The sequence below is a fragment of the Asparagus officinalis genome, chromosome 1, assembly GCF_001876935.1.
Source record: "Asparagus officinalis chromosome 1, Aspof.V1, whole genome shotgun sequence".
NCBI lineage: Eukaryota > Viridiplantae > Streptophyta > Magnoliopsida > Asparagales > Asparagaceae > Asparagus > Asparagus officinalis.
The window spans coordinates 70,262,154-70,274,598 of record NC_033794.1 but is presented as its reverse complement, the minus strand read 5'-3'; the positions used below and the strand labels follow the sequence as shown (position 1 = coordinate 70,274,598).

General features: G+C 36.3%; 1 protein-coding gene across 3 annotated transcripts; it reads right to left on the bottom strand.

Annotated features, from left to right (window-relative positions):
• Positions 1,692-11,721, bottom strand: LOC109825845 (probable sugar phosphate/phosphate translocator At1g06470). Of its 3 annotated transcripts, XM_020392769.1 has the most exons (14): positions 11,132-11,218; positions 10,846-10,968; positions 10,469-10,638; positions 9,846-9,931; positions 9,679-9,728; positions 9,431-9,498; positions 6,455-6,555; positions 6,302-6,314; positions 5,910-6,094; positions 5,686-5,772; positions 4,883-4,977; positions 3,119-3,272; positions 2,126-2,211; positions 1,692-2,033 (listed from the first exon to the last, which is right to left on the bottom strand). In XM_020392769.1, exons 3-12 carry the CDS (start codon positions 10,581-10,583, stop codon positions 3,155-3,157), a joined length of 918 nt encoding a protein of 305 aa, XP_020248358.1. In that variant the 5' UTR covers positions 10,584-10,638; positions 10,846-10,968; positions 11,132-11,218; the 3' UTR covers positions 1,692-2,033; positions 2,126-2,211; positions 3,119-3,154. The 3 variants fall into 3 exon arrangements, with proteins under 3 accessions (XP_020248358.1, XP_020248349.1, XP_020248341.1); XM_020392760.1 differs by lacking the exon at positions 10,846-10,968 and having other exon boundaries at positions 1,692-2,036; positions 11,132-11,721; XM_020392752.1 differs by lacking the exon at positions 10,846-10,968 and having other exon boundaries at positions 11,132-11,721.

Sequence of the window (12,445 nt, the reverse complement as noted above, 5' to 3'; positions counted from 1 at the left end):
CAGGCGAAGGAGGGGCCAAGGCTTCCTCGGAGGAGGATTGCTCGGACCATGGGGCCGTCGGGACCATAGGACACGTTGTGGCTCAGAGAGAAGTCGTTGGTCCATTTAGCCGATGTGTTTGCCGTCGGATAATCGAAAGAGCCGGCATGGGTGTATTGGAAGGGGAACGTTGTCGCGGAGAGGAGGAGGAGGAAGAAGAGAAACAGCTTCATGGTGCCAGCTTGAGATCGACATGCGTGTGAATTGAGACATGGAGGATTTAGTAAGAACGCAGAAGAGGCTTACCGCGTGTTGACTTTGGTTGGTAGGGAATTGAATCGGTCGACAAAGCAAGGGTGCAGGTTGGAGTGATAGGCAGAGGAAACTTCCTCATGCCTGCAGGTTGACAGTCGAAAGTCTAAACGGCGCTCTTGTAGCCTATTGTTCCACCGACATGTTACTTATATACCCCCGCTTGTATTTGGTATCACGAATATACACCCTAAAGTTTTTTATACTTGCGCTTACATGCCTCATTTCCTTACATACGGCAAAGTTTCAAAATTTGGCACTTACATGCCCTAAAGTTTTTAAAACTTACACATGAATACAAAGGCGGATCCACTCATGTGGAAGTGGTGTCATCACTTCCCTCGATCCGCCACTACATAAATACCCTTTTGTACTATAGCTGTTTTGAACTTGCTATATATTCATGTAATTTTTCTTGGTTGCAGACAGACTCTTGAGTCAAATTATCTTTTCAACTCTTTTACTCTCAGATGGACTCGCTAATTTCACCCAGGGACAATATCTACCGAAATTTCACCAAGGGTAAAAGAGAGGGGGAAATTCTACCCAGGGGATTCTATCTGCAGCAATGAAAGTACAGGGTACTACATTCAAAACAATGATGCTGCTGGGGGTCTGAGAGCAGTTAACCCTTCTCCAATAATAAGTGAGCAATGATTTAGACCTGAGACTGAGGAAGCCCTCTGGATTTGGATTTTATTTACGAGGATTGAGACCGATGCTCACGTTCTTCACTCGGTAAGATGAGTTGGACCTGGTGGCCTTTCATTATTTTTATGTTTTCATTACTTAATTTCTTTATTTGGGGAAGGCGTCGTGACCAAGTCCAGTCTATTTCAGCCATAGTATTTGACACTATATAGCTGATTAGATAGAAAATAAAATGCTAATAAAGTTTTACCATGGAGACACAAATAATTGACTTGTACGAGTACAAAATGGTAAAAATGCAAAGGCAACTAACAGAAGCAGACAATCGAAGAAGAATGTTAATGAGCTAACTTCAGAACCAGAAGTTAATCTTGAGCATAAATTAACACCATTTTCTACAACCAGGATGGGGCTAGTTCTGGAAAAATGTACTTAAAATTTCAAACAAAGAAACACTGTAATCATGAAACTATATCGATCGTATCAAACATGATAACGCAACATTTCTGAAAATATGATACCTAAGAATCAAATTACTGAAGAAAGAAATCTTTTTAAAAATGTTCCGTCCACTTACCTAAAGAGCCTAATTATGGGGGTCTTTGATCTTGCAGGGCACACAATAGAATGAATTTTATTTGTATACAAACACATGGCAAAATTTATATGAACTTATACGATTTTGTAATCGAAATAATCACATTTTTCTCTCTGCTATTACAGGATACAATTACAAAGGGATTGATCACTTCAAAATCAGGCATATTTCATCCAACAATATTTATACAAAAATGGTAATGAATATAAAAATCGTGTAGCAAATATTTCTCCCTGTGAATTACAGCATGTTATGGACTGTACACTAACAATCATTCAACTGACAAAATTTGGTGGGGAAGAGAGCTCCTGAACTATGAATAATTAAGATGAATTATATGAAACTATCAAGAAATTAAAGGTGGAAGAACTAAAGCTCTAGGGTTCATGGGATTCACAAGTTCCTCCAACTTTTCAGGGCCCTTCGGGTCCTCGATTTTCACTTGTGCATATGATAAACTCTCTTGCGCGTCATAGAACTGTAGTAGGATCTTCTGCTAAATAAAAGATGATGATGATGATGATGATAAGATTATTTTAGCAGATCAATGGGTAATATTGGAAGTTGTAAAATGAAATGACTTACTTTTTACACGTTCAAACTTTGGGTGACAGAGCTGACTGCCTCCCTCAGGTGTGTAAAAGAATTAAAGAATGTGGAAGCTTTTGTGCCTGTTTTTTGAATAAGCACTATGCATTAATAAGTTTAAAAAATGGAACAAAAAACAAGCAAATATTATCTCCATATTGACAATCTATTACATAACATGTCAGACGGAAACAAAGATTTAATCACTGACAACCCACATGTGGGCAGCACTCAAGAGTTTCACATATTATGATGGATTTCAGAAATCTAGGAATTAGACAAGATTTTAATGGGAAATTCTTTTTCTCAACGTCTCTGGCTGATACAGCTAGAACTCAATTACTTGGAACAGCTTGCAAATCTCTTTTTTTTTTCCTTTCATTTTCTTTCTCTCAAATGGTGCAACAAAAGTACTTGTAAATATCAGTGCTTTTTAGAAGGAAGTCGAAAGACACGTCTAGGCAGAACAAAGAGCCCATACTCCATACAGAATTCAAAAATGAAAACAAGCATGCAAGATAAGATCAAATAATTGTATCATGAGCCAGTAAGAGATCTTTACCCTAATAAGATATTTATCCTTGCCCAAAGAAAAATCAAAACATAGAAAGCTCCTATTGTGACATGAAAACTGAACTGGTGAAACAGGCAAGCCTTAAAAATGGATTTTTTTAAGTTTAATAGTGACATGAAAACTGGCAACATGAAGTTTAGTGACATGAAAACTGGCAACATGAAGTTTTCCCCCCTGAAAAATACACTCTTTTAATCTTCTCTAACCACCTTTAGATCCTCCTAATCAACAAGGAAATTTTGGGATAATATAAGTTAAATGTATGACTACTAAGACATTATTTTAAATCATAATGGCCATTATGAATATGTCTAATACACAATAAGAAAGCATTTTTAAGATAGATCAAAAGTGGCACAGCATGAAGTTCGATTCACCAAAATTTCCACTTAGAAAGTATGCAAAAGAGAACTTACATGTTAGTTATTAGGTATGTGGCGTATCGGTAAGAATCAAGTATCGTCATCTTGAAAGTCTATACCATCAAGAATGACATATTTTGCTGTAACAGTAGAAGGGGACATCAATTCTCCATATTCATTAGTCTGGCCCTTCTTAAATTTTTGGTACCTGAAATGATAAAAAAGTAAAATAAAACCAAAATATTTGAATTAATAGTAAAGATTTAAAAGATGAATAGTATTGCACAATTCTATCAAGTACAAATCATGTCAACTCTCATTACTTACTGCAACGCTGCATTCTATACCTGTCATTACCCTAATTATATTACTATACTCAGCTTCTTCTAGTACGCAGGATTAAATGTCGATCAATGCTCACAAGAGAATCTTATGTCCACAAAGCATCAAGCGATTACAATTGGTAACTTTCTTAACGATTTATCCAACATATATAATTCGTCATCAGAAACAGTATGAAAGAAAAGAAACTCAATGATACGGGTGTATCTCCTCTTCAGAACTAGCGATCCTCATGGGAACTTAAGGATAGATGATTCTCATGATAGCATGAGAATAGAGGTGTCAAATGGTACGGGGAAACGTAGGTTGGAGCGAGGAACGAGGCGAAGAATCGACGAATCGATGTATTCAGTTTTCTGCCTGTGAGTCGACTCATACAGGTTCATGAGTCGACTCATGAAACCAAGCCCAGTTCGCTTTTCGGCTCTGACCAGTCGACTCATCATTTCATGAGTCGACTCATGGTTATGAGTCGACTCATGGTTATGAGTCGCCTCATGTGCATGTTTGAGTCGACTCAAGAAATCAAGCCATGTTATCAAAACGCCTCTGACCAGTCGACTTGTCATTTGATGAGTCGACTCATGAGTCATGAGTCGACTCATATGAAGTTATGAGTCGACTGATCGGGGTTTTCCAGGTTTGTTAAGGTTTCTGTTTGCACGAATTACTGTAAGGTTTGGGTTTGGTTATTTACCACTTTGCCACCCACGTTTGTACACCTATATAAGGGGTTGTTTAAGGTTTCTAAACATCATCTTAGATCAGAGAGGAATTCTAATCATTGTATTAGGGTTTAGAGAGATTTGAGAGGTTGTTCTCAATTCTAGCGAGATTGTGAGGGAGAGATTTGTAATAGTTGATTCTTCATATATCTAGAGAAGGTGTTTTCCTTCGCCATACTGAATTATCTTGTGTTTCTATCATCTTCTTCTCAAGCCACCTTTTGGTAATTCCGCGACCAAAGGGTGCTCGCACGGAGACTCGTATCACTCAATCATCTAATATTAAACTCAAAAGTCCGAAGTCTTCGGAGAGATAAAATGTTGAATTATTGAAGTACTGCCGAAAGTCTATTCAATCTAGGAATATAAGAAATGTAATAAAATCCAATCATAATAGTTATGAACTTCTTCTAACTCTCCCATTAGCACTTCCCTGTTTTTTAAAGAAATATGTAGTAGAATAAGACAGTATCTTATATTAGGATTTTCATAGATCATATGTCCAATGATACTAATCATCAAACTGTCAGCTACGGCCACCAACATTAAAAACATAATAAAAAGGAGAGGAAAAAGAAGGCAAGTCAATGGATAGAAACGGCAGAAGATATCCAAAAGATCAAATACATCAATGGGGTCTCCTGTCTTCATGATCAATATAAGCACAAACCAGGAAGAGTGTCGTTTTAAACAAAATGTCAAGCATAAAAATAAGAATAGATTTAGAATTAAGAGGTAATTGTTAGCTTACTTGTACCAGTTGAATAAACTGACACCAAGCATAATTGTGAGAAGCCCGACTCCTTTTAACAATGTAAACTCATCGTGGAGATAAAACACTGCAACCTGAACAAAGCTTACATCGCTTAACAAAAACATTAGCGAAGCTCCATAAAACAGACAAATACATAAATCATACCTTGTGAATATTATTTAGTTACATATCAATCAGAGAATAGGGATGATGGTAGGAAAACTCGCAAATATGCAGACTAGAACAAATCCAGTATGAAATTTAAGCAGAGAAGCATTGAATTTAATGAATTCCTTTAGTTATATATCAATCAAAAAAATACATTGCTTAACAAAAACATAAGCTCAGCTCCATAAAACAGACAAATATGCATATCGTACCTTGTGAATATTATCTTAGTTATATATCAATCAAAGAACAGGGATGATGGTAGGAAAACTCATAGATATGCAGGCTAGAAAAAATTCAGTATGAAATTCAAGCAGAGAAGCATTATATTTAATGAATTCTTGTTTGTGGTTATAGGAAATAAAGAGATGAAACATTAGCTAATTATTCAAATGATTTACGTATTCTATAAAAAAGCATAAATAAGAACAATATAAGTGTGCCTCAGTCATGCTATTGGAAGCCTAATGTAACGCAATGCAGGTGCCAAAAAAACTTTCAATTTAGCAGGTAATAGGCCTTTTTTATCTGCATATCTTTAGCAACATATAGATGATCATGTAGTTGAATTAAATATACAAGGATGATTAAATATTGTAGCCTATTACAGTTACAGGCTACAAAATTAGTACCACAATAGTGACAGCTTCCTTGACAACACCAGCTATCGTGACTGTTACAGCACTGGTTGCTGAAACGAGAATATATTCAGTTAAAACCTGCAACATGAAAACGTAAAGCAACTGCTTTAGGCTATAATGTTGAAAGAATGATTAGACTAATCATAAAAATTCATCAGTAACCAAGAAAATAAATATGAGGCGTAATGAAGTCAAGCAAATTTAAAAGAGTTTACCATGAAAAATGCCAATGACCCTCCTATAAGCATTAATAGACAACTCCGCATTATATGCCATGTGCTATCAAAATATACATTTTTATGAAATTCGTGCCAAGGGTCCATTGCAAGGGAGAGTATTGCAGTCATTACTGCCATAAGAGGAGAAACATAACTCATCAGAGTGATGGGATTCTTCAGACCTGCAAAACATTATACATTTAGGAATTTCAGGAAAGTATTAAATGCATAAAAAACCTCAAAGGATACTTTATATAGATATATTGGGGCAAACTTCAATAAGTAGTGAAAGAGGAAGGGCGAGCAAATGCATACAAATAACTCAGTCTGTCTTCTAAAATTTATGTTTTTCAGAAATTTTAAACAAGAACGCATGATAAGATGCTTACCATAGGCATCTTTCTTCATGCCGAGTTTGAAAGCCATATACAAAGAACACAAATGTTAGGTCAAGTCAGAGAATAAAGACAAAATTTATACAAATTGTACAAGAACCTAGTGAATCAATAAAAACTGCATTTAAAGGGAAATAAAAGCATTACCTGCAAGAGAATCTGGGTCATCGACCAGCGAAAACCTGACATAACAGCAGCAAGCATGACAAACACAAACCCCCAGAAATCAAATTCCGTCTCCTTGGCAACTGACAAGTTTTGTGTCAGTCATCATGCTACTATGGAGAAGAAGTGTTACATAGAGATGTAAAGTATGATAGACATTTTACCTGCGAGTTTGTTGCCAACATTATATCAAGGATACAAGAAATGAAAAGGAATGAGAACCTAACTAGATAATGTTGAAGACTCGATATTTGATTCATAATACATTCAGAAATGCAGAAATAGTGTCTTAAAAGATGGTCCAGATGCCCGCCTACAAGGAAATGGCACCCACTTTTACCCTATCTGAAGTTGTTGCCATCATCAAGAGGGACTACAAAATAAACCTTACTGCTTATTCATGCATTCTACAAATATTTTCATATATCAGAAACATTTGAATACATTAAGAGAAATTCAAGAATGTTGCAGTAATATTTTACCATCAAAATCAAACTGAAACGTCACATCTCTCATTGGAGATAAAGAAACTAATTTTCAAAACTTTTCACAAAGAGTTTCGACCTAATATTGGTCTAATTGTGGCATGGAAGTCATAGAAAATATTGCATCACCTACAAATAGTGCAGCACAACTTATTAAGAATATGTATACTTCATAGAAGTGATGACCATTGACCAATAGAGGTAATGTTGTATACGAGGATTAAAGCTCTCCAGATTTCCGCTGATAGAGGTAATTTCTAAAACCGCCCATGTCCAATACATGGCCACATTATCATGTTGGGCCTCTAAGTTTAAGGTCAAGTTGACTCGCTCAGGCTTCATAAACTAGAAGTAAGCCTTGATCATAGCATACCCTCAAATTTCACCTTTTCATTGAATCGCCATGCATACTCATCTATGTTACCTGGGTATTTTTATCAAGAGCCATACTCATACCCATACCAGACATGTACCTGACACCACTCCTTGGACATTACTTGAACACTTCTATCATGTATCGTGATTCGTACATGTACCGGGCACCAAAACTCCTTGGGCACTCCTTGAATACACACAAAGTTATCCAGAAGTGTACTCAATTATATAACATATGTTTCAATATCAAACATTCGTCATATACTTATTGTACGTCATCCTCTTCTTCAAACTCGTCGGTCATGGATCGGGTTCATTTCATTCCATATCCAGTTCAAAACTATGATATTAGAGGTCATTTTAGGTATCTAATTCAAAATCGAGTGGTTTTCCAATTTGTAATCTACATAATAAAATCAACATAAAAATGTTTTAAGAATTTTAATTTTCATAACATATAGATGAAAAAATAATATTGATCTTATGCTAAGTTGCAGGGAAACGGGTACAAATACCAGTGCGAGACACGGCAAATCTTTGAAATGTAGGGCACGAGGACACGGGTCCATGTATATATTGAAATTAAGAGATCACATGAGATCATTATTATTTTTCCAACTCATGTACTATTTGGACTTAAATTCCTATCATATTTTTAAGTTTTGCTTAATATATTGATTATTATAAATTGAAAATTGCTTGTTTTTGGACTAGGCACTCAACCCACCATTTTAAATCATAATTTTTAACTTGGTTAGCCGCTAAAACAAACCTGGCCCATGTCTAATATGTTTCAAGAAATGGACATGAAGTGTAGGACATACGTCCAAGTAAGTGTATGACAAATGTTTTAAATTAAAACATATATTATACAATTGAGTAATGAGTACATGTCTGAATAATGCATGCATGTACCCGACAAGTGTCCATAAATTTGGGTACGAGAACATGTCTGGTACGTGCCTGGTACGAGTACGGCTTCATTATAGAAGTACCCAAGTAACATAGATCTCGCATAAATTAATAATTTTAATATACATATATATCCATGTTCCCGTATCCTACCTTTTAAAGATTTGTTGTGTCCCATACTCGTACCTGTACTAGCACCCGTCCGGTGTCCCATGCACCTTAGGATGCTAATCAATCCTTCTCTACAAGAATAAGTTTGAAATATCCTCTCTTTATTGACTTGCCAATCATTTTCATGGGAAATATCAAGGCAAAGAGAAGCGAAGGAACCTACATGCACATTTTGCACGGGAAGAGTGACATCCCAATGGGATTTTATAACAGGCATTCATAGTATTGAATGCCAAATGATTTGACACTTAGTCTCAGGTTTAGTTGGTTTCAGGTGATTTTGTTGCAAAGTTTATGTCAGTTTTCCCTGATTGTTTTTATTAATTTAATATTTTGTTTTATGTTATCTTTTTCTTGCTAACTTACTATGAAACAAGGATGAAACAGATATTCCAGAGCCTCGTGAGGATCCTATGAGGTGCGTGTCAATGCTGTTATTATCATTTACCATATATGTCGCAACTGATTGTGGTCGTAGATCCATTTGTCATATTGAGGTATTTTCATCGTTCATAAACTATCTATTCTCTTTTCTCCTTCATTTATTTCTTCCTACATCTCTATTTGTGCATGAGACCGAACAGGCAATAGTTTTGTATTTAGTTTCATTATATCATTTGAGGCATTTTTCCCAAGATCTGGTCATTTCCTTTCCTCTGCAAATGTAGGAAGCTCTGACCCAGTTACTATTCTAGATATTTAACAAGATAAAATTACATATGAAAGGTACATACATGTTTACATGAATTCTTCATCGAAGACAATCATTCCAAAACAGTACGAACGGAAACATCTTATACAATGACATCCTATATTACCTTGTGAACAGAAAAGCATATCCACAGGTTACGGCTGCACTTACCAGTATCCAATACTAAAATTCTCAGAATGAATGTATTTGTCAACATCAAAGAGTAATTACACTTATCTTACTTTCTTACATAAAGGATATGCACATACAATAAGTTTCCACAGAAAACCATCAATAATAGATCTAATTAAGAAGGCAAGTTACCTGTTAATAAAACTCCAACAGAGATGACTAATATGATACCTAAAAGCTTAGTGCTAGGACTTTCCAACCTTCAAAATTACAAAAAAAATATTTAGGTTGCAAGAAGACTGAAGGAAAAAAAAGAAATAACTACAGTATAGATGGGCGTAATAAGGAAACAGAGCCATGTGGAGAATTCAGTAAGATATAACCATAGGATTTGTGAGTGAATAAGAAAGGAGAGACCAAGGGAATCGTGTTAAACTCACCTAAATGCAAAAGCGAACAGAAGAAGAAATATTGGTGAAGCAGATTTGCACTGCATAAGACAGGGAAAAGTTATAAAAGAAAAAAAAAATTAGTTCAACCAATATGCTGATTAGGAAATGCAAAGAAATAAATAAGGGCATTTCCAATCAGATGAATACAAACAAACCATTGTTGCAAATGTTACTGAAATGAAAACAAGAGAAGCATTGCTTAGGTCCACGTCCAATGCTGTCCCAACAGCTGTTGGCACAACTGCAAAAGTTTCAAAAGAGAGGGAAGCTCAGTAGGAGGAATCAATATATACCGGAGAAAAGACAGCATACAAATATAAATGTTATAGTGGTTTCCACACCAAACTATTAGTTGTAGTTAATCATCCCTCTACGAGATAATTTTGATATTCTCTAGGGTTTGCATTTATTTACGTGATAGTTGATGGCATTTTACCGCCAATTTTACCGCCAAGAAAATAAATGAAAAAGGTAACATAGGGGAAATGAAAGTGGCCTCCAGTTATCTGATTACTAGATAATTTAGTGGTTTTTTAAGTAAAAGTTCAGTCTTAAACTTGAGTTGGTGGCCACCAATGAGAATCAAAGCAAATTACAAATCAGATAAAGAAAAAACAGTAAGTCGCATGATAATCATCAAATGCACAAACTTGAGCACATTTATAAGCTGCAACAACATGATGTAATAATTATTTTAAAAAAACAATGTATAACCATTCAACTCACATTCAAAACGTTCAACCATTAAACAAACTCCATTAAGTTTGCAGGCATCTACCTTTTGTTAAGTAATCTCCCCAACTCATTGGAACACTTGCCTCCGCCCCTCGATGCTGAAAAAACCCAATAGCTTTGGATAGAACCGCTTGCAACCCAAAATGGAAAGTATTCATCAGCAACGGAGCTGGAAATTTCCCTAATTTGTCCCCTAAAAGTGTCTTATTATACCTACACCGAAAATAAAAAAATAAAATAAAAATCAACCAACTCCCATCCCAACCTCAACAAAAATCAAAGGGTTTTGAAGATATTGGTCCCCAAATCTCATCGAGTCTGAAAGAAGTCCCTCCAAAGCTTGACGTTATAAAGTACTTCGTATAAAAGTTACTAGTTTCCCGAATTAGCATTTTTAGTTCAAATTTGTTAGTTTAGTACCAAATGAAATTAACAGCAAATGTTTTCCTTCTGTTTTCGGATTACACCGCTGGCTTCAGTCCCTCACTTGTAATGTTCATGTCTCCTTCGAAATGCATTCAAGCTTTTATTACACGCTCTCAACTGCAAAGTGTATGCACAACATGCAAATTTCAATGGGTTTCAAAATGAGCCTAACAGTTGGTTACTTGCAGTTAGGGTTAAAGTCAAACTAACAGAAATTTTCAAAATATACGAGATTTGGAGGTTCATAGTCTCAAATCATCGAATTCAAAAGAAAACTCACAGCGTCAAGCAAGTACTGATCGTGTACCAAACCAAGACGTAACACGCGGTCTTGATCACGATAACAGCGGAGAAATGCTGATGGTGGTGGGGGTGATGGTTCGAGTGCTCGAGCGATTCAAGCTTCGCCTGAGAATCGGTAGGGTGGAGCCCACTCTCAACATCGAAGTGATGAGCAGTAGATCGCCGATCCTTGAGATCAGCGACGGAGCTCCGCTGCCTGAAGTAGGAGGCGTCGGCGAGCGCGGGAAGAAACGGGAGCTCGAACTCCTCGGCGTCGGCGGCGGAGGAGGAGGAGGAGTCGGCGATCGAGATCCCGTCGAAGCATAAGGAGGAGGCGTCATCGTCGTAGTCGCCGCACCAGCGGGAGAAAGATGGCTCCTTTCGGTGGTTGGTGGGTCTTGGATCGGTGATTGATGGCGACCATGATTCTTCTTCGAGATCGTCGTCGGGGTTTTGAGGTTGCATTGATGGGATTTTTCTTTTTTCTTTTTCCTCCCTTTTTGCTGGGAAATTACTTGTATTTGATTGCTTGTTTGAGAGGGGGACGTTGGAGAGAAGGAAGAATGTCTGTAAATTTTTATGAGTTATGACCGTTTCTTGATCCTAAATCTTCTCTGATTTTTTTTTTTAAATTTCCCTTTTTCTTTTTAGAAGTTTTTGTCTTTTAACCCAAGTTTCACCCCAACTTATTTAAAAAGAAGAAATTTTTAAAATCGTCTCAACGGAATTTTTTTTTTAAGAAATCGACCCAATGTACTTTTAATTATAGAAATCGACCTACTTTGAGTTAATTATGGTACTGATTAGTCAGAGTTGTCAACCCCGACTAATTAGTATCCTAATTAGCACCCGCAAATCTTCCCTGCTCCTTGATCCCGTTTGTAATTAGGCTACTAATCAGTCGGGGTTGGCAACCCCGACTAATTAGTGCCGCAATTAATTCAAAGTGGGTCGGTTTATATAATTAAAAGTGAATGGGGTCTATTTCTTAAAAAAAATTCTGTTGAGGCGATTTTGAAAATTTCTTCTATTTAAAAACTCACCAACTTTCATGAACATTTATAAACCCAATATACCCCAAACCACTTATTTATAAACTTAATCTGTGCAATACCCTCAATTCTTATACTATATTTCCCTAATAAATACAAAATTCCAAAATTAACCTTCTTCCCCAAATAAACATATCTCTCTCTTCTTTTCCTTCCTTCGTTTCACAAAATCAAGATCTAGAGGCGAGCGGCAGAGTGTAGAGAAAAACGTGAAAATACTGTCCTCCGAATGGCTGTAGCAAGCTGAGTAATGAGAGGAA

Excerpts from the sequence above, each read along its gene's own strand:
- LOC109825845 (XM_020392760.1), bottom strand. The coding sequence starts at position 11,598 with ATGCAACCTCAAAACCCCGACGACGATCTCGAAGAAGAATCATGGTCG. Across the intron at positions 9,932-10,468 it reads GGGAGATTACTTAACAAAAG|TTGTGCCAACAGCTGTTGGG; the intron begins GTAGATGCCTGC and ends AAACTTTTGCAG. Across the intron at positions 9,729-9,845 it reads CAGTAACATTTGCAACAATG|TGCAAATCTGCTTCACCAAT; the intron begins GTTTGTTTGTAT and ends TGTCTTATGCAG.